Raw genomic sequence first — 23,960 nt, 5'->3', positions numbered from 1 at the left:
TCTTACAGATAACTTTCTTTGCTTTATGTAGCTGCAAACCATCTCCTGCTCCCCTCAAAAACTTCAGTGAAAGACAGTGTAAGTTCATTAAAAACATTTAAAGAAACAAAGGCTCTTTTTTCAATACTTACTGTTATCTGACTTATTTCAATAGCATTTTAACAGCATATTTTGAAATTACATAATTTGAAAGGTAAGCATACTAAAAAACAGAAAGCAACAGATTACCTGATTTTTCCCTTTCAGCATGAGGATGTTGGTTACCTTACCAAAAGGTAAACCTAAAGCAATAACTTCTGTTTCTGTCACTTCCCCAGGCAATTTCCTGATATGAAGAACACGTGAAGGAGCCCCATCCATTTTATCTTCACCTTTGAATTTCTTGTTGTCATTACCATTGGCTGAAAGACATATTCAGACTATATTTGAAAAGTTTACTGATATTACCAGTACTTTATTAAAAAAATGCTTTTAATTATAAATAAGAGATGGTTTACTTAAAAATTCTCAGTTTGACCAAAATAAAATTTAAGGGTTCAGAACAAATTCTGAAGAGACAAATGTTACAGTTTCATGAAAGGTGGGTTGTTGAAGACCAACTCAATAACCTTCTGTCACAGCTCGTTTTCTAAACAAGACATAAGACACAGCAAATCCTTTTCACCTCACTGAAAGTGAGGTATCTCGTATGTAAGAGTATTAGTTATGATTCAGAAAGGTTCACATAAGAACTATAAAATTATTTTTTAAAAAAATTAAGGTTACCCAGAATTTTTTGGAAGGAGAAAAACGATGGTAAATAGTTACAAGAGCAGCTCCTACAGTGAAGTTTTGAAGATTGTTTTCACTAAGGTACCTTCTACAAAAAGCAGAAGTATCAAAGCAAGACAGGAAGCATTATTGACGCTGAGAAGGATCACATTGGAGAAAGGGGATGACACAGAGGACTAACTTAACGGAAGTCTTATGAAATCTACCATGTCAGAATTTAAGGACCAAGTACAAAAATGACAATTATTAACTATAACCTCACCCACAGCAAAGGAAAAACCAACTAATAAATATCATGCAGCCAGCATGGACTGGGGGGATGAGGTAGGGAAGAAAAAGATCCAGAGAGAATTTTCCTAGCAGAAGCTGGGAAGTATTACACAAAGCACCAGAATGATAGTATTAGGAATATTGACCAGAATTCCAGCACAATTCCAACTTGAGTTTCCTTTTCTTGAACATATGCAATAGAAAGCTAGCCAGCTGGATGGAAGTCTTGCTTTGGAAAGAAGGCCAAAAAAATTACTTACTTTGGTTAGAAGGCAATAGAACTGCTGCCTACAAATGTGTCAGTCAAGTAAACATCAGAAAGAGTCAAGAGCTAAAGAACTACACCATCGTAAGATATACGGATATTAATTAATTGATGCTGGAAATCAGAACGCACTTAGATATGTGAGAAACAAGTGTGAAGACTTCCTTTTTTCCCCCCACTTCTGGCTATAAAACATGCAAGTCAGTGTAGTGTGTTCAACCTCCGATTTCCCTGTTAAAAGAACAGTTCAATAGCTGCCTGTATTTCCAAGAAACACACAAATTGTAACTAGTAGAAAAATACTTACCATTATTAGGGTTCAAATTCATGGACTGAGGGCTTACACCAAAGAGGATTAAAAAAACCAATGATTTCTGAACAAGACTACTTTTATTTACACATTAAAAAAGTAGAAGCAATAAATGGGAGGGGAATCAACAGGAAGCACTTATGTACGTTAAATCCTCTAAAAGCCTCCTCTTCGTAAGAAAGCTGACGAGTGTAATTTCCAGAGGGAAGAGAATAAAGAAGTCCTCAACTATCACTCAGCTGTAACTACAGAATACAATTCTGAATTTGTGCCAGGAAAATCATTTACTCCTAATCTGATTCCTTGCATAAAAATATTGCATTCATTTATGACCAAATTGAGCACAGAAAGTTTTCCTAAGGGAATGCCTAAATCATAATCAAGAATTCAAGTTCTTAACTCTGTTTGCCTAAACCAAGCCAACTTACTCTAGATTAACAACACAGAATCAAATGGACTTTTATTTATACAAGTCAAGATCATCCACACTCCGTATCTGGATTTGAAAAGCCAAACCAGGTATGGCATTTAAGTACCTTTTCAATGCTATTAGGAAAATCGGCAAACTCAAGGTCTCTGACTGACCAAACTTACAAACATACTTTTTCAAGAATAAGGTCATTCTCCATAATTCCATTAAAGGAATAGATGGGAAAAGGATAAATCCGTACATCAGAAACTGTTTCCATCACTCCCTTACATCTTTTTCTAACACCTAAACTTTTTCATTCTAATTTGAATGTTTCTACCTTCCACTTCAGAGCTATCTTTAGCTAAATCTAAAATTCAAGACATTCTCTTAGTTAAAAATAGTATGCCTTAGAGGCAGGTCATCCCTTAACTTTTCTCCCCTTTCCCTTTCACCTTCCCCCTGCCCCCCCCAGAAAAAAAAAGAAAAAAACCTGGACTGAGCTTTTTAAAAAGTTCTTGCACTGTGGAACACTTTCTAAGTCTTTTCCAACTTACTGCAGCAGACAAAACAACAAAAACCTAATGACAATGGAACCGGTCAAAATTCAGCTAGCAGTATAACCGACAATGTTTGAAGGGGTCGAATCCATGCAATAGCACAGACTTTATTTTGGTCTGCTGCACAGAAGGACAAATTTTGATGGCACACAGAAAAGTGACACTTCCAAAATACACACTGAACTAGGATCTGAAGTCCATCCTTAGCCTAAACCAGGCTCTACCCTGCACCATTTTGGAAAACACAGCAAGACTGGGCTTCCAGGTAGCCAGACTTCACCTGTTCAAAATTACACAATTTGGCACATTGTCCTCAAAGTGACACACAGCCAAAGTTTATTAAAAAGTACTTGTATTTCACATGAGGCTCACTACACAACAGTCCTCCCTAGTTCTCTAGTTAAATCTCTAAAAAAAAACCTAGAAGAAAACGTTGCAAAGTGTGGCAGGCTTAATGTATTATAAGCCACACATTACAAGCAAACTTGAGAAGAATAAAGAACTGCAGTAATGTTGAAACTAGATTTCCAATGCCTTTTATACTTAAGCTTTCTAAATAGTTGGAATTCATTACAAGTTTCAAAAATCACATAAGAAATATTAAAAATGAGAACTACAAAAGTGAAAATAAAGTTTTTAAACTAAAACTTTTCCTGAAACTGGTAAGAAACCTCTGGTTTTGTTACATCACCAGAAAAGCATATATCACAAATGCTCAGATCAGTACTTACAGAGCTCTTTTGACTTTTGTGTGGTTTTCAACATATAATTTGTCATACTAACTTTTCCACAACATAATTTGCAAAAATTATATATATACACATATTTTTTAAACTAAAGTTTCTATTCGTATTAGGCTTTCAGTAATCCCAATGTTACTAATAAAAGTATCATTGATCAGTATATAATCACTCAGATTTATGTATTTGCAAAGAAATGTTCCTCTAGTAATTATTATTACCTGAATAAACTGTTTTTCCATCTATTAGCATTGCTATCTAATATTTGCATTTTACACAGTTCTTCAGCTTTTGCTGCAGTAGGTTTAAAGAACAGATTTAAAAGAGGTATTTTGTTGTACAATATATATCTTTTTCTAAAGATCAGTTAACAGCTTTAACTTGTGTATACAAGTACCTCACACAATTTTAAACTACCTTACACTAAGCATCTACTAAACTATTTCTTAAACTTTTTTTACTTACTGTAAAAAAAAGTTATGACAATAGCTGTGCTACAATGTTGAGATGAAAAAGCAGATATTGAAATATATTAAAATAATATACACAAAAAGATACAGAAGTATGCAGTAAAGAATGTATGACAATCAGAAAAATGGGTGGGAGGGAAAGGCTGGGAGGTCTGGCAACAAGCATTCTCAATGCTATGTAAATATCCAAAGGAAAGTTTTCAGCAGTAGGACGAGCAACCATGACAAAAGCTGTTGGTTACTTTTTGGCAGAAGCATACTTTGTACAATAAAAGCTGAACCGGTAATATACATAAAAAATGATGCCCACCTTCTTAAAAGTAAAGTTTACCCCTAAACATTTAACACTGGATTTTAAGAAGACAGAAAAAAATCAACACAGTATCAGTTGTTGAAAGCCAAGAAACATGTACTGTTTCTACTTCTGATTATCCAGCCGGCATAGCTTAACACTAATTTACTATTTCAATAATGGCAGTAATAAAGTGTGTGTGTGTCCCATACTAAATACGCATGCACATACACAAATGAATTTTTCAAAGTATTTGTGGAGCAAATGAGATTTAGTTTTTAGAACAATTATTGAGAGTTTCTGGCACTGTAAAAACCTTTCTCCACAACTTTAGTCTCTGGTTTGCCATTTTAAATGGTACTTTTAAAATACCTCTTCAGCTGGAGACACGCCATTAAACTGCACTTGGAAACAGAAACCCACAAAATTTAAAAACATGGTAACACATTGCTCAGAGCCACTGAAAGGTGAATCAACTACATTTAAAACAAGTTTGACTCTCTAACAAACTGTATCAGCATAATCAGTATCCACAAAAATTAAAAGGAAAGTCAAGAAAAGCAAGGTACTAAAAGAATAACACTGTCTTGCGGGAAAGATGGAGTCTATAGAGACAAATGAGCAACCTGAATCCTATACAGCAGGAGAAAGAATTGCAGAAAACAGCGTGGGGACTAGGAGATGTCAGAGGGGGAAACCTCACAAGCCGGCTAACAACTGCTGCTGAGGAACAGCTATTAAACCAGATGCCTACTGGCAAGTAGCTATTTCATCAGGTAGGTTGGCTTTCACCAGACTTGCAAAGCCTGATCCAATTTAAATCTCTTGCCACTAATACTTTTAACAAATATAAAGATGCACTGAAGAGCATAATGCTACAGTATCTACATTGGGGGTGAGGTGCGGAGATCACTGTGAGAACAGCATGACTAAACCACAGTGTTAGTGTATTAGCTCATTTACTAATCAAGTTACAGGCTTAAATATATAGCTTAAAAAAAATAATCAGAAATCAAACCCTGAATACCTGTTACGTTCAATTCAGACTACCAAAAAAATCCCTGTTGTGTAACAACCACTGCACTGATTTAAGACCCCTTTGGCTCTCCACCACGAAGAAAAAGCCAGTTTCCGTGTGAATCAGTTGCCTATTTCTAAACAAAATTTCACCTCTACTCTGGCGTTCAAACCATGGTTCTCCCATCTAAATAGGATACTACAGTCTAAACACAACTGATACACGTAAGTCACATCCACATTGCACAGAGATACTTCAATTTAGTATAAATCAAGTTGTTGAAATTGAATGCTTAAGACTTGACAAAGACTGTAAATGTCCATTATCTAAACAATTTGAGTCCCTGGTATTTTTAAGTTAGAAACTCCTATTTTATTCAACTCAGAAATAGAAACCTATAAGCAATAGAATGAAGTACAAAGTAGACAATGCATACTGTAAGTCCATGGCATTCAATTGTTCAAGCTATGAAGATCCAGTGCTCCCAAGTAGTTTTTGCAGAAGTTCAGCGTAACTCCTAGCAAATAGTCAATAACTTATTTCTTGCTGATAACTACTTTTTAAAACATTTTAGTAAGATTTCATCCTAGAGGAATTTTTTTCTGCATGTAAAAATTTTTTTTCAATAAATACATAAATACAACCTAACATGTTCTGAGGCCAAAAATACATCATTTACCTTGAAAATACATGAAGCCTTTATTTTAGATGTGTAATTTTCCTTTACAATAACCTTCTCCCATATGCACACAATCTCCTAATACAGAGATATAACTATGTGGCTATGGCAAAGCTTTTGCATAAAATAAAAACCTGCTTTCGTCATTATTTCCTGGAAAGAAGGGGGAAAACATTAAGAATTCATCACAAGATGCTGATTATAAAACCCTCTATATCTGCAGTAGTGAAATAATTGATAAATAAATGTCCTTTCTGCAGGAGTCAATCTCTTGGTTTCACAACTGTCAGCACAAGCCAACAACTAACCACAGAAAAAAAAAAAACAGGTAAATACTTCAGCTTTCCTAGAATACTTACTTCATCCTCCAGTAAAATCAGTTTATACATTAAAGACAAGAAGCTTGCTTAACAGTATTATTCATTGTTGTTGCTAATGTAGAATGTACTTTTTGTTTCACATTAGCTCAATACATGAAATTTAACGTTACCAACAAGTGGAACATAGGATACACATCCACAAAGGAAATAAATACATGACCAAGAAAAAAAACAAGTTTAAAATTGTGGATTATGACCAGACAGAAAAATTAAATATTGCAGTGGTTACTGAACACAATCATCTGCATAAAACAACTGGCTAAGGAAACTGCAGACAACCACAAACTGGGAGGGTGTAACAGAGATCACTGTGGTTTTGTTTCAGAGGTTCTTTCCTTAAATATATATACCTGGCCCGGTGTCACAGAAAGAATGTAGGAAAAGGAGATCTTTGGTCTGATCCAGTGACAAACTTTTCCACAAGTGCCAACTGGTTCCCAAAACAAGAAAAATAAGACCTTTATTGTAGTACAAACATCTTCAAAAATTCAACATAAAGATAAAAACTGGAATTTAAAACGCTGAGAGAAAGAACAAAAAAGGATATACTACACTCAAAAATAAAGACATGAAGTTCTCTGAAGTCTGCATTTGCTAACCCTGAAATGAAAAATTACATGTTTAGTGTTAATTATGCTTGTCTGGTTGGTGGGGGTTTTCTGTGGTTGTTTTGGGGCTGGGGTGGGGCAGGGGGAAGAAGTGTGCTTTGGAAGACTTCACACTTCAAAGTACTTTACCATTATCCTTGACTTGCAAGGCCACTACTACATTGTGGAAGTCCTACCACTTTAACTAAAGCATTGACCAGTAGTAATAGCTAGATTTTTACTATGGACATGGGCCATATCCAAAGAAAATCTTGACCAATCAATAATAAAACTATCTTGCAGTACAAAGAATATCGCCTATCAGGAATCTGAACTTGTAAAATGACCAAGTAAGCATGGTCAAGCAATTAAAAAATTAACTATACAGCTTTTAACTGGCACATCTGCACATAGGGTGCACCTCTGTTTCAAAACCCACTGAGCACTGAGGAAGCTTTTCAGTAACTATGATAACACACTTAAAATACGTAACAGTGGCTGTTCAATGTTGCACAGTTTAAAACTAATGCACTTCCATTTGGCCCTTAAAACACATAGAAATACTACAGCTGGAGTGAAATGCAACTGAAGTAGAACAAAACCAAATTACCATGGCATAGTGATGAAGACAGAAATTACCTAAATTAGTAACAATAGCCACATTTTATTTCTCCCATCCTGAGGGGGGTCTTGAGGTGTTTCATTTTGGGTTGTTTGATTTTGTGCTTGGTTTTTGGTTTTTGGTGGTTTTTTTAAGTTTCTTAATTTAAAAAAAGATATATTGTTCAGGCATTTACAGCATCAAAATTTAGTTCATCCACATGCACATGTCCATGCATATCCGTAGAAAAATGTAAATTATGTTCTATTATTAAATTATTACACTTTCCAATCACTTGTGCTGTACTTCTTCAAATCTTTCCAATTACTATTAATTGTAATCAATTTGCAAACTTCAGAAGTAAATTACCTGTGTTTAGGCATCATTAATGTTAACTAATAACTAATTTTACTTAATGTGCCATCAAAAGTATTACATCTATGTTTATTCCCCAAGTTAAATGCAGCACTTGAAATATTATTAGCTTGTATGCCTCAGTGCTAAGTATTCCTTTAATACAATGAATTACCTACCAAAGTCACTGCTAACATTCCCTGCTAATGAAGTAAAAACAAGATCAAGATTAATAGCATCGTTTAAAGCTCCAGGCATTTGGTAAGCTCAGCTGCAAAATGATTTTTGAGATGTTTTTAGTGATTGAACTTAAACACACAATTGTGAATAACGAAATTGGTAGCAGCAATAGTAAAAAAACGTGCCAATTCTTCTGCCTCAATACCTTGTCTTTGACAAGCCAATTTTCATAAAACTCTCATAAACAACTTCCACTTTTTATCCACATCCCTTAAAAATGTTTATTACAGTTTACGGCATGAGCACCTTCATACATATAACTGTTCCTGAAACTTCCATTAAGCAGTCCTCTACCCGAAAAAAGCCTCACAAGAAGTTTGGCATAAAAGTAACCCATCACAGAGGAAACATCCTTTCTAGTTGTTAAAGAAAAGGGACTTTTTCTTAGATTTAAAAGCTGCAGGATAAGCAACTGCAGTTACACATTCACTGAACATACAACACCAAAGGGTGAAAGTTTTACATGTATAATCATTTACAATGTGCGTAACTCATGTCTTTAAAAACTTCCAGAGTCAAAAACCTTTTTAAAATTTTTCTTCAGAATCCTGTTACCAAACCATGATTTAGTTTACCTAAACCACCTTTCTGGTCATTCCTTGATATGCATCAACAACAACAAAAAAAAATGAATTCACAGATCTTTATGAGAGGGTTATGCTTTCCAAAGAGATTTGAACCAATCAAGATTATGACAGAGAGTAAGAATCTACTTCGACAACATTTTCAGAAAAGCTTAAGAGTAGTAGTAATTCAAGCAAAAGGCCTGTGGTTTTGACAATATAACTTCAACATACCCATGTCAGCTGGTGCTAAAAAGCTCAGAAACTTTTAACATCTAAAGTAAAAAAAAAAAAAGAAAACTTCCTAGAAAAGCGTAGATACTTGCTGAGCTGGAACCTTAGAAGCTATCCTCCCTTGCAACAAATTCTGGTCTAGTAGAAGGGATTCTTCCCTCAGTGTTTACAGAATGATGTCCTGCCATATGGCTCAAACAAGTAATTTGGGAGAAAAAAATCTTTCTTAACTGAAACGAAATTGCACAATAAGGACAGTAATGAAATCCATAACAGAAGACACAAGGGTTCAGAATTAAGTGGTAAAAGAACTCACACAGAAGTCATCCTCAATTATCCAAGTCTAATTTTAAGGCTGTTCTTCTACAAAAGACACACAAGTACTTAAGACAGTAACTTGACTTGTAGTGAATGTTAATACAACATACTGCCAATTTCCTTTCATCTTTACAGTCCGGAAGATGGATACTAATGACAAAGCTGTTTAGAAAATGCTAATTTTAAGCAATGTCCTTTGGACAACAGTCCAACATGCCACATTTACCTCAATTCTGTACTGTTTATCAAATTATAAGCAGTTCAAACAATCAACAGGAATGCAAACCAAACATTTGTCTGTTTCTTTCACAAAGACAACAGGGAGGGATTCATGTGTAAGATTTCCTACAGGGCACAGAAAGCATGCATCTTTCATGACTTTCTCTGTATAAGAAAGAATGATAGCAAGAGCATTCATAAAAGCATTAAAGTACTACAGTATTCTAACCGAATGGCAGCTGAATACCAAAAATAGACCTAATGGAACTTCTACCGTGATAAAAAGGTACGACGGTCTTTTTTGAAAACCTCTTCTCCAGTCTCACCCCTGAAGACACAGCCCCCAGCTCTGCGAAAAACACACACTTCTGTGAAAAAGCCATTTTTTGGACAACTTAGGCAATCTGGCTTAGGTTAGTAGCTCTATACCAAAGATTTAGAATGAAATCAGGATGTGATTCCCAAGTTTTTGCTCTAAGTTTAGGCCTACTAGGGCACTGCTAGTGACAACTGTTTTTTCTGATTGTGTATACTTGTACCAGTAAGGCTCAGAGTATTACAAAGACAAACTCTTTCTTCTATTCATCTAGCTATCCGTTTGGAAAAATATCATGGCATCAGACGTTGAGAGTATCACGGTCAAAGTAAGAACAGGTTTCTACATACTCCAGAAAACAATGACCAGGTCTCATAAAATCATGACATATCCAAACTGCAAGAATGAAAGTGCAAGAAAAAGTGTAAGTTTTAAGATTTACAGAGTAGGCTGATTTCTTTGCGCCCCCTTTATAAATAACTTAATGACTACAGATTCTCTTAAGCTCTACAAAATCTAAGGAAAATCTACCACTACCAGGCCTTGCCTACAGAAAAAAAAAAAAACTCTGTTCACAAGTTTTAAATTCTTCTACTAACAACAGAACTGAAGCAAAAGGAGGACATAAATTGGGATACAAAGATTACTTGAATTCATCTGGCTTCAGGAGACGAGTACAGAAAAATTAGCATACAGGTTACCATTTCAGATCTGATTACTTCTGTAGTCTACAATCTGAACCTGTAAACTCTGCAAGTCTGGGAAAAGTACTTTGAGGCTTATGATAAACAAGACAGCTATGGGAAGATATATTCAGAAATAACACTGAACTGTGGATTTAGCTTACTTGGGGGGGGGGGGGGGGGGGGGGGGGGGGAGGGTGTATTCTGTTTACCAAAGGCAGGCAGAAAAGAAATTTGAACACAAACCCCAGAAACTGCTTGAAAACAAACAAAAAACCCCAAACCAATTACCCCCTTTCCACTGACTTGTACAGAGAATGGCTTAGAAGTATAATACTGCATTGAAATTGAGGGGGTTTTGTGTGTTTGAGATTATTTTTCCACCAACCTCCTTTATATATTACACAATAAATACGAAAACTTTTATAACAGGCAAGTGATAATACAGGAACCAGGCCAGTACTCAGACCACTGTTGCTTATTAATAAGGTTGCTCGTGCAAAATCATTTATGGTTCTGGATGTCCAGAGACATATCAAGAGGTCTTACTTGTACAAAATGTAAAGAATTCATTCATTTGAAAACTCTCTCACAAATGCTTTCTTTGTTAACAAGTAAGGAAAAAAACCACCACAAAATCCAAACCCTTAATCACCTAAAAACGGGGGAAACAAAAACCAAGGTGGGGAAGAGAATCTGTATTTGTTAATTACATCAAACCCTCAAGTCCACATAACAGTATCAAAGCACTCTTTTCCATTTTAATAACTTTTCTAAGAGAAAAGAATTCCTAAAGTTTGAGGCTTCTTAGACAAGCTTCTCCAGGTTTTTTTAATTTTGAAAGCTCAGAATTAGAGTAATTCATATTTCAATGTTTTTCCCTTTAGGTTTTATTTTTTTTTCTTTGATAAATTCACTTGCATTTCATTTTCCTGAACTAAAAGTTTCTCTGAAAATACATAGAAAATTTGTTAATATCCAGGACTTTGTCCTGGTAACAGTGCTCTCCCTCCCACTCCCACTATCCAAATCCAAACCCCCACACGACTAACCCAAACTCATTTTCATTCTAGTTTCTCATTTAAGTGCTGAAACACTAATATCCTGGACTGCAGAAGACATCAAGAAAATGAAAATATGAAGAAGGACCTCTTGCAGAGCCAGAAGGAAGTAAGAAAAGCAAGGACCATAAATAAATGGTCTGGGATTCTAAAACGGCTATGAATGCACTACACTGCATTTTTGATCTACTCCAAAGAAGTGTCAACTTTTCACCTTTGGTTATAGAGCTGCCAATGGAAGCAGTTTTCTCTTCTGCCACCATACTCCCCCACCCCACACTGCACTGAATCTAGCAACTACGCAACCACATGACTGAACAGTAAGCTGCAACAAGGGAAAACCACACTTTTTGGCAGCACAGTTTAATGCTGGATTAACTCACTCTGCAAGTGCAGAAGCACTCCAACACAGAGAGTGGAACTGAAACATGTGGAGTTGGGTGGTTTTGTGCTGAGGATGTAGGATGAGTAAGCACAGAACTACCCATTCAGGCAACAGCTGTCACCACAGCACCCTGAATTCCCATCTTTTACTACTAGATTTACAGGAAAGCATCTGCTATTAATATCAGTGACTATACTGCTCAGCACATAAATACGAAAAAATTGATCAGGCACATTAAAGCAGTGAACCAGGCAACAATTTGGAAAGCTCAGCAACACTCTGATGCCACGAAACAACTCCATTAAATCTCTAAGAAAAGAAAAAAAGAAAAAATGCATGGGGAAAAACACACGCACAAAAACAGGGGGGGGGTGGAAAAAGAGAAAAAGGAAAACCTCTGAAGCGAGCCCTCCAAGGGAACTCAACTTATGTTCAACACACAGAATAGAAGGCTTTTTCATATGCTACAATTCATGAAAAGCCTTTCTATCTAGCATCACCAGAAATCACTAAAGAACAACCAAGCTCACTTTGCACTGACATTCTAAGATTCTACCGCCGTGATCCCCAACTGAAGTAGCAAAGTGAAGTTTCCTGCTTTAGCACTCTAAACCAGAACAGAGCAAAACTCTGTTTTCCTGAATCTGTACTATATTATGAAACTGGCACAGTGTTCTTTCCTGTAATGCCCAGACTCACAGATGTCTATGTGTGAAAAAGCTGATGTCATACAGTTGTTAAGCTGTTTACCTTTGCTTGGTAGTTGTGACTCCTTACTTTGAAGGCAGCTATGCAAGACAAGTGTAATTTTTCATCCCATCACCCACCAACAATTCAGTGTACAGACATCTGAAAAGGTGCCTCTTGTTTTATGGGTTTATTCTTCTCAGATACCCAAGGTTTGCGAGTATACAGAAGGTCACTACAGTCTAATGCATGCCAACAGTTTATCCCTCTACAGCACAACTGTAGTTCTCCCCTTGTAAACAGGAAATGAGTCCAAGTATAAATGATAGATTTCTCCTTTGAAAGGGCATCACTTACCAGTAACTACCATGCTGCTCATGTTAGAGTTCGGGCTATTGAGTACACTGCCTGAAAGAAGTTCGTCAGATCCTCTCTAAAAAGAAAGAGACAGTAAGAGATTTTTTTTTCTCTATTTTGTGATTTTTATAGATGATATTAAAAATGTCAGTTTGACAGGGAAAACCTTTAGAACTTAAGCAAGCATAACCAAACCTATTCAGATTTGGCAGACTTCCTCTTTTCAGATAAGTGCAACAACTTGAAATTTAAGTAAAGTGGTATATTTACATTTTGATCTTTGAAATGAGAGCAGTTTAAGCACAGTTGTTTCACCCACCACTGAAAGGAAGCCACCTCCAGACACAATGAGAATGGCTGGACAATAATTTTGTCCAGCATTTTAAATTAAAATATTATTTAGTCTATTTCAATAACATTTAATTAACTTATTGTTCTAATATTTAATATACATTAATATTAATTTATTGTATCTAGCTGAAAACGCATGGGAAATCTATACAAACAGAAATACAGAGTTTAGCTCAATTCTAACACCCCTATTTAATAAAAAAGAAAGACGACTTGTCCTCATAGGAAACGATCAGTTTTCATTTTGGGGACATCCATTTGTCCTGCAAGACCATTTAGGGCTGGGAACTACATCTTCATTGTAATTCTTAAAACATGACAAATACCAATTAAATGATAATTTAATTTAATAAAATAAACTTTTTGAAAATTACTCAAAAGTGGACTGCAAAAATCAGAGGAGGGTTTATATTGAAATGTACAAGAATGTTTTCATCTCAAATTATTTGCAAGATGGGCATTTGACATAGCTGAAGAAGTTTTTGCTTCTTTTCACACCTTTTTTTTCTTCACCCTTTTTTCTTTTATCCCACAACCCTCCATCCCTCACGACTTCATCTCTCAAAAACCCTCCAAAATATTTAGGTGATCTTTCATTAAAAAAAAAAAAAAAAAATAGCCTTAAAAGAGAATAAACCTGACATCCTTTGAAGATTATATTTAATTTCATATTGGTTCTTTACCCACTTCAAAAGTATTTCCCCAGTACTCTTAACACTAATCCAGATCATTGTTAAAATGGAAACAAAGAAAGAAAACAGTTACTACCCATCTTTATAAAAAGAAATGTTTTTTATTTCTGTTGTGGAAACTACAATAGAATCTCAAGAATAATTAGTGAATATGTTATACAGGGCACCTCAATACTGCCTATTAAATTAACCTGTGGATATCACCCTTCTAGGCAGCACAAACCTTAAACCATTTTATCATAGTGCACTGTATGTTTGTCCATACACAGAACCATATGTTAAAGTTTAATCCACACCTGAAATCTAGAAGCCCTTAAAAATACTGCATACGTGTATGCAGACATAGAGCCACTGAAGTTTACTTAGTTTTCAACATCATCTCTGAAGAATCTTATGCAGTTTACTGAACACTCTTAAGCTCCTAAGACTACATAGCAATCAATGAAGCCACGCCTATCAAATCAACAGCAGATACTCTTTAAGACTGAGTAATGTCTAATACCAAGACTGAGGAGGACCATATCTTGTCCTTTTCAATGCAAGGACAGATCTCTAAACAGATAACACTAATGAAGAATTTAGCCAGACAAAACTGAGAAACAAGTTACAGAAGCTACGGAAACTGTTACTCAAACTACATTGCTTTCTACTCCAAATACACTACACTAATCCAGGCACTCAGTAGAAGTTAAAACATAAACATTCCATCTTAATGTTCTATTTTTCTAACATAATAGTTACAAGGGTAGAATACTGCAAATTTCAAGATTACTAGCAGTATTGGCTTACTCAGTGATAACTGCAGTTATTTCTGCTTACAGCTATCCAGCCAGCCTTCCTCGGAAGCCTTATCTGTAGGCTGGACAGCTCAACTGAAGAGGCAGAAATAGCAGCAGAGGCTCAGTCAGTTCACAGGCAGGCATATTAAGATAATTCAGCAGCAATTTTTTTTTCCTTAATATGCCAGGCTTTAATTTGCAACAGTACAGCAGTTGCTACATAAACAGCTGAAGCATCCCCAGTACCAAATGAATGTTCTTCCCAAAACCTGCACAAACTTTACAATTCTGAAATATCTCAAATTTGAGTTGTCTTCAGCCTTCAAAAAGTTACTTACATCAGCAGCTGCTGCCTACCAGAACAAAAGAGTGATTACATAAACTTCTGGTTCCTAGCAAATCAGGCTTTCAAAAAGCTGTTAATTTCTTAATCCACAGCAGAAAAATCCAAAAGGAGCACAAATTACTCAATACAGTGGATATTCAGTTACTGTATTTGTGTTTCATGAACAGATAAAAAGAGTTTTCTCTTAATTTTGAAACATCATTTTGCATTTCACGAATACATTCAGAGTCAATCACAAGATTTTGTCATTACACTTGAATAAGTTTTAATGGTTTTGCTTCAGAAGAACAAGAAAATGTGAATTCCTTATGCTGGTATGTATCATAAATTCTACATTTGTTTTATTCTCATAAATCAGTGTTTACAAGTCTGATTCACAGATGTACAGGTTCCTATGTGGAACATTCTTCCAGTTCACAATTAAATCACAAACACGTAGCAAACGTCTGCTCACACACTCCCATTCATATTTGCCAAGCTTTTGGTAAAAGACAAAAGATACCTCTTACTGTGTGAGTAATCACCTTATTAGATACACATGGTTATTTTTCCTTATTAGTTCTTAAGTAGCCCAGACACCTCTGCACTCCATTCAGTATGCAACTTTTAAATCAGCTACACAGTAAAAGATTGGACACTGGTTAAATTACAAAAGCAGTGACTGCCTGGTAATTGTCATTTGCTTCAAAAGACTTATCTTAAAGAAAGCAGTAGTCTAGTAAAGCAATTTAATATAAGCATTTCAAGTAAGTCAATGTGTACTCTTAGGCTGGCACTATTACGTGACAGGAGCACCTCCTGAACAGACAAATACTTATCTTACTTACATGTATTCAGCAGAGATAAGACTTAATTCAATTTGTGGTTTGGGGTGCTTGGCTTTTTTTTCTATGTGCATCTTCTTTTAGAGGGTGCTAAGCCAAAAAGAACTGGCATCTTGCTCCAGGGGCAAAACTCTTCATCACTCTGCTATCTCACACACAAATTTCAGAATTATAACCCATTTCCTAAGCATCTTGAACATTCACGAGTCTTTTTCTCAAGCATGCCAGTTCTGCTAGTCAAATCATGCAATGCAAAGAAACCTTTAAACTAGTTCAGGTAAATTCCGTCAAGTGTTTTAGAGATGAGGAAACTAAACTCAGATCTTTGAAGAACATAGCAAATCAGATTCAATGAAGAATGGAATATCCAAGAGCAATGTTAACTTTTTTCCCATCTGTGCAAACTGCTGTGTTCTAAAGAATCAAAGCAAGTTTGAGATTGTATAACAAGACTGAAGATCACAAACACATACATCACAGAAACATCCAAACCTAAGTTAAAATAACAAATGAATAAAAAAGCACCACAATGATTTTATTTTGTCATAGACTGCAAAGGAAAGTTCCTATAATAGCAACATGGTAGAGACTAATTGAATATCCATTTTAGCATGAGGGAAGGAGATTATAAAGGACAAAAGTAGTACAAACTGCTATTATACTATTAATAGGTCATCTTCTGACAGCTAGTCCTCAACAGCACAAATTTTCAATGCCATATTTCTATGCTACCAATGTCAAGAACATTAATCTATATTAATCTTCCATAAAAGCTAAACCACTAACTATTCAGATCAGTGATATCTAGAACACTTCTTCATGAAACCAGCATCTGCCAAAATACTATTACTCAAAATAAATAAGGGAGCTGCCAAACTAACTTCTTGCAATGAGTGAACCTTTATGTGCTCTAAAGTCAATACTGTCCTTTCAATGAAGGCCGTGTTATCACACCCTTGCCCCCACGAGAGCACTTCCCTCTGTCATGTGAAAACAGCACATTAATGTATGGTTTCAGCCAACAGAATTACGTAAAACCAACATGTAGGATCACTTTCAGAAAAAGTTGAAAAATATCCCAACTCAGACTTTGAATATGTATTTCAGAGAAACTTAGAAACTGTGTAAACAAAAATTATTTTATATAGTTTTATTATTATATACACTATAAATTGAAGGTACCACTCTATTACAGTTACTTTTTCTAAGTGAATACAGTTATTGCATATACTCTCTTCTGCAACTTACAAAATCAATTACACAAAGAGGAAGCCGCTACCTTAGCAAATTAATCTCCTAGCTCCTTGCTTTAACAGTCATAGCTAACTCAGAAGCCCTCATGTAGCAGGATTTCTGATTTTTTCCCCCGTAACAGACTACTACAAAGCTTCATGCTATCACAGGTTATATTAAGTAACTATGTAATTTCAGAAGTCATTACAGTCACACTATGCTTCCAGGCTAATCAAAAATATGCTATTTAAAAGTCTTTGCCAACTATTTCCCTCACATTCCAGACGGGTTTAAATATTTCAAACACCCCTCCAGATTTTATTATATCTGTGGTAAAAAAAAACAACAAACAAAACCACCCAAAGAGTAACAACTTTGGCCTGAGAGTTACCAACGAGGTTTAGCCTTTTAAGCATCAGAGTACTTTTTGACCACTGTTTATGAAAGAGAAACATCATCGGCTCTTTTTGCAGTAATGCGGGGCTATGAAGACTGACCAGAAGTTACAGCTGAACCTAACGTAACAAACTGAGTGTATTACAGAAGGCTATCAAGTGACAAAACTGCACTTTGTTGAAAAGTCAACAGAATCACCTAAATAATTTCTTAAATTCCCACTAGAAGAGATATAGAGCACACAGAAATGTATGAAAAAAACACATTTTCCGATAAATCACCTCATTTGCGGTATTCAAATTCTGTGATGTTATGGAGCTCTCCCAGGTACAGGATGCTCTTGCCCCACCCCACCCCCACTTCCTTCTCTCCCCTCCTCCACCCCAGATGAAAGAAAGAACTTTGTGGTAAGTGTGCAGTGGAGCTATTCTCAGCCTACAGGCATGACATTCCCAAGGGGTATGACAAACCAGGAGACAGATCTCATGCTTTAAAGAAATCTAACAGCATCGTAGAACACTTCATTTCTAACAACATCTGGGAACAATTTAAAGGAAAAAGTCAGAAACCTGGCTGTATGGGAGAGGAATAAAAGCATATGAGAATTCCAAGCCAGACATTAAACATTTCCTTCTAAAAGATACAAATTTGTAAGCACACTGGTTCAATATTCAATGTCTGAATTAACTTTGGGGACTGGATGCTGGAAACAACAGAACACCACACCTTAAATGCCCAAACACAGCATTATAAACTGTGTTCAGTTTACATGCAACGGATCAGAATTTCATGAATGCTTCATTTTTAACAATATGCATTTTTAATGAAAACACTGCATAAATTACAGGCTCAAATACTCTATATGTCAAGAAGAAACACCTGATCTGCATTATGTTCTTTGACTCCACACAATACTGTCAAAACATAATCCAAATTGCCTAATGAACAGCTAGCTACACCTCTCACGTAAGATCACAGAAGACTCATTCAGGACAGGACAAGCCAAATCCAGATATACGATCCAAAAGAAATTCCACAAGGGTTCACAGGTATTTTATAATGCATACAATTTAAACTATATGCTTGTTATCACTTCATCATAACCTTAGATAACAAGCAGTACATCTACTTGATTATTTTTTTTAAAGACTACACTAACTATCGGCATGAAATCTTACCAAATAAGGCCATGAACTCAGTGGGCGTTTAATAACTCACAATACCACTTGCTTTCAATTCAGTATGAAGTTAACTGGATACAATATGATCACCTTTCCATATTTATTCTCAGTATTCTCTTTCTTCTCCCCACTTCAATTTCTTTTCATGCTGTCCTCAACCAAACGTATATTGTTTATATATCATAACAACTGATTTCACCATTTTTATACTCTTATTTTTTCAGTAAGAAAGGATCCAAGAGAAAATTAAGCTTTTATTCTTTTTTCTTGCAACTATATGCATAGTATATGCCACGTACCTAATTTTTAACAAAAAAAAAAAAACCACAGATTTCGTAGAAATTGAGAGCATAATCAAGGGAACCTGAAAAGTCTTTAAAACTGAAAGGAGACAAGTTTCAATTCCTCTGAAAAGCCTCCAGGTTCTCAAAGTACAATGCAGAAAACAGCCAAATTTCTCAAAGCACCTGAAGATCAAGATGGATTATTAAACCAGAGATGAGTAAAGAATCAAAACTCCACTTAAACTATGCCACCCAGCCTCATTTGGAAACCTTCAGACTGAGACTGCAGGCAAGAGTCCAGGCCAATACCAGCTGATACTTCAAACATCCAAGAGGAAGCACGCTAACTAAGTGTTTTATTCCAGCATTTCAAACTTACTGTTCCACTCTTACCAGGAAAGAAACTGTTACTCTTAAGCAGCTGCACCTAACCAGCAGTAAATTAGAACAGGTGAGAACAACTGGCTAGAGCTACTATTTGGATGTGTTCTTAGCTTTCTGGTTAGGGAACCACAGCACCTGGATCTAAAAATTTGGCCCTTCAGTGGCAGTTTCTAAATCTCAAAATAAGAGCCACAAGGAAGGTATTTTCTACTTGATTCTCTGCTATTTTGCAATAAGAAGTTAAAAGTGCTAGTGCTATTCTGTCTATAGCTCAATACTCATGTTGCATATCCATAGGAAAATTGATGTTATGAAAAGCTAAAAATGGCAGCATGGTACTTGCAGCTATAAAAAAAACCCAAACCCCCAAATCAAACATCACAGTCCCATCAACAGCTTGTGAAACTACAGCCTCATTTGAGCCAACCATCACCAAAAGCAACAGTCCTAACTTCTTCCTATTCTGTCCTCCCCAAATCTATACTGCTACAAGCATTTATGCAACCACATGCTTCGGCACAAATCTGACTAAAAAGATGCAACTCACTGTTGTGTCAGCTTAGCTTTATCCTGGTTAAAGTTCCCAAGAGAGGTTTGTGAAGTGGCTACCCAAACACTTGTTGCACAAGTATTACAGTGACAGAGAAATCTGGAACACAGCTCAATTTGTTCATGAAAACATGGCCCAAAGCTCCAAGAAACAGGAAGGGCGTTTTCATGCTGGTACTGCTGGCTCCTGTTTTTCAGGTGGTGCAACTGATCTCACTTCTCTTCCTATAATCCCCTCAATTAAGATGCAACTATAGGTGTTACAAATGAAAAATAGGTGATTTCCAATTAGTGACAGACATCAAAACATATCAAATAGGTAAGTCTTCCTTACATTGATGCATACTTGCTAGAGAGCTCAAACTGATTGTGGGTGTTTTTCCTTTCCCTTCATTTTCAGCTCTCCTTATTTTTCCACATACATTAGTGGCAGAATGAGCATCAAGGAGAAAAAAAAACAAAGTTACAAAAGGAAAAAAAGAACTGGAGTAGATTGTTCCAGGAATAAATATGGAAGTAATTTCAAACAGGGTCAATTTACAGAAGTTACTATTAAAAAGGGAGCAGATGTCTGTCATTGTAATAAGTTATTTTTTATCACCAAGGGCGTTCTCCATACCTCTCTCCTGAAAAGAAATCCAGATGCCAGTTCTAGACTTCTGAACATGGTCACACTTCATTCCTACTTCACTGCTAGAATGTTCTGCACATTTTTTGCTGTCTACTGTTGCTACAAATGAGTATTACTGAACACAAAGTTGACTTAAAAACATTATCATGGCCAACGCAGAACTGAAACAGTTCCTCCAATTCACAAACAACCCATTTTTCTCATATCGCTGTCCTTAGCAGTCTGTCTAATCTACTAGCAATCTGCTGGTAGTTATATTAGCCATGAAAATATAGCTCAAAAATATCATTCTAATATTTTAAATACAATGAAACACACCATCACATGGCATAAAAAACTTACTCATACAAATGCCAACACTCCTTCCCTTTTATTTAGGTATCTAGAATGATGACAGTGAAGGCAAAATATATTTCAGAAAAAGAAGAAACTGAAAGGAAAATTTTTTATTTAAATACATCTTCTCATTTCTTAAGTTAGTTTTAAACTTATCTTCTGACAACTTTCTAGAATTTCTGACTGACTTTTCTACACATATTTTCATTACACAGTGTAGAGTTCAAATAAAAAGTCACAATATATCTAGAATACTTGATTCCACCACAAGGAAACTGTCAGTTATTAGTAGCAAAAAAGGTCAGTGTTCTATAATTTTGTAAGATAAGATTATCCATCAGAACTGGAGTTACAAAAATAAAAAAAAGAGCATACAGTGCTTCAAGAGTACTTACAGACACTGCTATTTTGTGCTCTTCCTTTTCTCCAACAGCTCACATCTCTTCTGGTTTTAGCTACTGCCCTTCCCCCATTCTATTATATTCCCTCATGTTAAATCTCAGCAACCAGGAAGAAGGGGTACTTTGTGACACATTACTGTTTGGAAAACTATTACAAAGTACCAGGACAGTGCTTCTTAGCATCTTCTATCCAACCCTAACATAACTAAATACACACCAAGAAATTCCCTCTTTTCTTAAGCATACTGCAAAGGCCGATGCCCTGACCTTCGGGGGAAAAGGCCATTCCCACATCTTTAAACATTACAGAACTATGGTTACAGGATTATATGAGTTTTCCTTCCCAGAGGGTAATTGGTGGTTTCCACACTTGGCAGCTGAAGCTCAGTTTTGGCCAGTGTAGCCCAAAGCAGTGTCAACAACATCACAAATGCTATTTACCAAATACTCTATTCATGAAGGAATGACTGCTTCTCTTCTCCCATCAGGCAGAAGTACACCTCAGCCATTCTGAAATGTGCAATGCACGTACACAACACGAGTCACTTAATTGTTCAGGCCTCATTTACTGCACAGCTATGCATGCCATCCAGGAGAAAGATGATACATCAGACTGAAGTGGCACGCACTAACATACAGTAAAAGAGAACTATCATCTTCAGTATGATCCAACAGTTCTCTTAAGTTATTCCCTGCACCTGTGTGAATGTATATTCTTTACATCAATTTTATACCCCTATAAAGATTCCTTTAACAGAGAAAAGATACATTATATACTTCATACATTCACTTCAACAGTTTAAAGAGGCTCTATCACTCCAAATGCCAGATCAGTTTACTTACATAGATTAAAGCAGCGTAACTGCAAAGAGAACACAAGACAGCGATTCAAACTACAGTTACTTGCTTCTGATACTCAAACCTATATAGCTAGTGAGCAAAGAGAACTCTCTAGAAGCCAATAACTAGGCCACTTCATCATTAGTGACTAAGGACCTCATGTAATAAATCCAGACCAACTGAGATGTGCCTTTTTAAAACAAAAAAGCAAATAATCTATATAATACGGTTATTTTTGGAACTTTGCATGAATAAATTATAAATCTAAAATTTATACAATTTATTTAAGAAACAGAAAATTTAGAAAATCGAAGTATGTAATATGGTATCATTCCTGTAATCCTTAGCTCTGTTCTATTCAAAAATACTTTATATAAACTTCTTGTATACAACAGGAATTCTAAAAGTAACACCAAACAAAAAGCTAAAGCTCATTCTTTTTGTATTATTTTGTAAATTGTAACATAAGGGGTGAACTATGTGCAGAGTGACATTTCCTTGCCTTCATGAATTCTAGGTAAGCAAAACAAGACATTACAGACCAAATCAAGTATGAATTATTTCATATGTATTTACAAGATGACTAGGTTTTGACATATTCTAATGCTTTTAGAAATTAAAGCACACTGCTCTTCTGACAGATTTGAGCTGGGAAGCGTGCTCCTACTCCGTATTTTGAGTTGCACAAATCCCCACATTTACTCTACATAAACCAAGTTTTCAGATAGTATTTGTCATTTCTTCTGCCTTCATTTTCAGTTTTGTGTTTTTCTCTGCTTTTGGTACTATCTGGTGGCTCGACAAGTAAATAAAATCAAGACTGAACATTCAACAGTTTGAAAGAACAATAATGTTTTAAATCAAATCAAAGTGTACAGCACAAATGAAAGGTAATAGCTTCAAATTTAGCAGCCTCATTACCAGGTAACTCTGAGACTATAAAACTGTTAATAAAACATTATAAGCAAGTATTCCTTTTACTTTAAACTTGCCTTGCCCACATGCAGTCCCCATAGCTTAAAAGCCCTTTTTTGATTCAAAGACAATTCCCAGACAACAGCAGTTAACATCTACCATTACTCTTTTACCAATGGGTTTAAAAATACAATTAACATGTTCACTTTTCTGTTCAAGAGAGAAAACAGCCAGACAATAATTAACGTTAATTTTCAAGTTTGTATTGACATGACTGATGATGATAAAATAAAAGCACATTTTAGAAACAGAAGGGTCAAATGTCAGGAACCCAGTCATATATCCTAATCACCTTCTCCAAGTATCGTTGAATATATCACAAATATGCTATATAACTGATCAGCATATATACAGTAGGTGCAAAATCTCAAGAAAGCATCAGTCAAACAAATACCCTGGATAAGTTGATTTCACACAAGTAAATCCCTGCCCACCTCCAACAGTTATTCAGTCACAATACAGGTAGTGTCAGAAGAGCATTAAAACTGCTGATGCAACTCCTTGGACTCAAAACTTCCTCACTACACATTCCCAAAGAACTCCAAAGAAAAGACTGCAGCCATGGAAAGGCCAGATGAATGTTCCCAGTTCTTTCTATATCACCTATAGGTAAAGCATTCCTCAACTTTAAAACATGAGGTCATCAAGAGCAATGAACAGTCACCAGAGAACATAAAGGTCAAATGTTTCATGTAGCCTTCCACAAAACATGATAGAAGCCAGCATTAGACTGCTACCCAAACTGTGTATCTCAATTGGCGAGCAAATAAATTTTCCATTCTTATTAGTACTCTTGAGATAATTACAAAAGCTCCAATATACAATGCAGTTTACTCCCATATTTAACAGCTTTCTTCAGAAAACTATCATGCTTTTTATTTATTCCCATTACTTCCATGCACAAATTGTTTCCGTTTAAAAAACAGAGATTAAGTCCAGTTTCACAAGGCAAAGAGCACACCTTTTTGACACTTCTGTGCCTTTCCTTG

At 35.7% G+C, this 23,960-nt stretch overlaps 1 protein-coding gene across 6 annotated transcripts in view; it reads right to left on the bottom strand.

The window, feature by feature from the left end:
- Positions 1-23,960, bottom strand: part of PTBP2 (polypyrimidine tract binding protein 2) — a 53,528-nt gene that overhangs the window by 25,466 nt on the left and 4,102 nt on the right. For 5 of the 6 annotated variants that reach the window (XM_080407496.1, XM_080407492.1, XM_080407493.1 and 2 more), the window contains exons 3-4: positions 12,770-12,845; positions 229-401 (exon numbers count right to left, since the gene is read on the bottom strand). In XM_080407496.1, coding sequence (XP_080263622.1) covers positions 229-401; positions 12,770-12,845 — 249 coding nt within the window. The remainder of the gene's footprint in view (positions 1-228; positions 402-12,769; positions 12,846-23,960) is intronic. The other variant, XM_080407497.1, reaches the window with a different exon arrangement.

This window comes from Falco punctatus (genome assembly GCF_963210335.1).
Source record: "Falco punctatus genome assembly, chromosome: 11".
NCBI lineage: Eukaryota > Metazoa > Chordata > Aves > Falconiformes > Falconidae > Falco > Falco punctatus.
Note: the sequence above shows the minus strand (reverse complement) of the source record. Positions and strands in the feature narration are given on the sequence as shown.